Source organism: Nestor notabilis, unplaced genomic scaffold (genome assembly GCF_000696875.1).
Source record: "Nestor notabilis isolate BGI_N333 unplaced genomic scaffold, ASM69687v1 scaffold28245, whole genome shotgun sequence".
Lineage (NCBI taxonomy): Eukaryota > Metazoa > Chordata > Aves > Psittaciformes > Psittacidae > Nestor > Nestor notabilis.
In genome coordinates this window covers 1-207 of record NW_009931000.1, presented here as the reverse complement: position 1 = coordinate 207, position 207 = coordinate 1, and the positions used below count along the sequence as shown (strand labels likewise).

General features: G+C 53.6%; 1 protein-coding gene across 1 annotated transcript in view; it reads right to left on the bottom strand.

Moving 5' to 3' along the window:
• LOC104406634 (GTP-binding protein SAR1a) overlaps positions 1–167 on the bottom strand; it is a gene marked incomplete at its 3' end in the record, with an annotated part of 3,038 nt that extends 2,871 nt beyond the window's left edge. The window contains exon 1 of the mRNA XM_010015683.1: positions 87–167. Within this exon, the coding sequence (XP_010013985.1) occupies positions 87–144 (58 nt within the window). The remainder of the gene's footprint in view (positions 1–86) is intronic.
• Positions 168–207: the final 40 nt, after the last annotated feature.

The following is a 207-nucleotide window of genomic DNA, read 5'->3' as shown; positions in this document are numbered from 1 at the left end:
TCGGGCAAGTGGCAAAACCCAAACTGCCCTAAGAGCAGCTGCCACAGCCCGAGCTGAGCTTCTTAACTCATGTAACGTGGCATTACCTAGGAACTGCAGCACGCTGCTGAAGCCGTTGTAGATCCATTCGAAAATGAAAGACATCGCTGAAGATTAATCGCCTGCGGGGATAAAACCAGCGTTACAAGCGCCGGAAGCCGGCGGCGT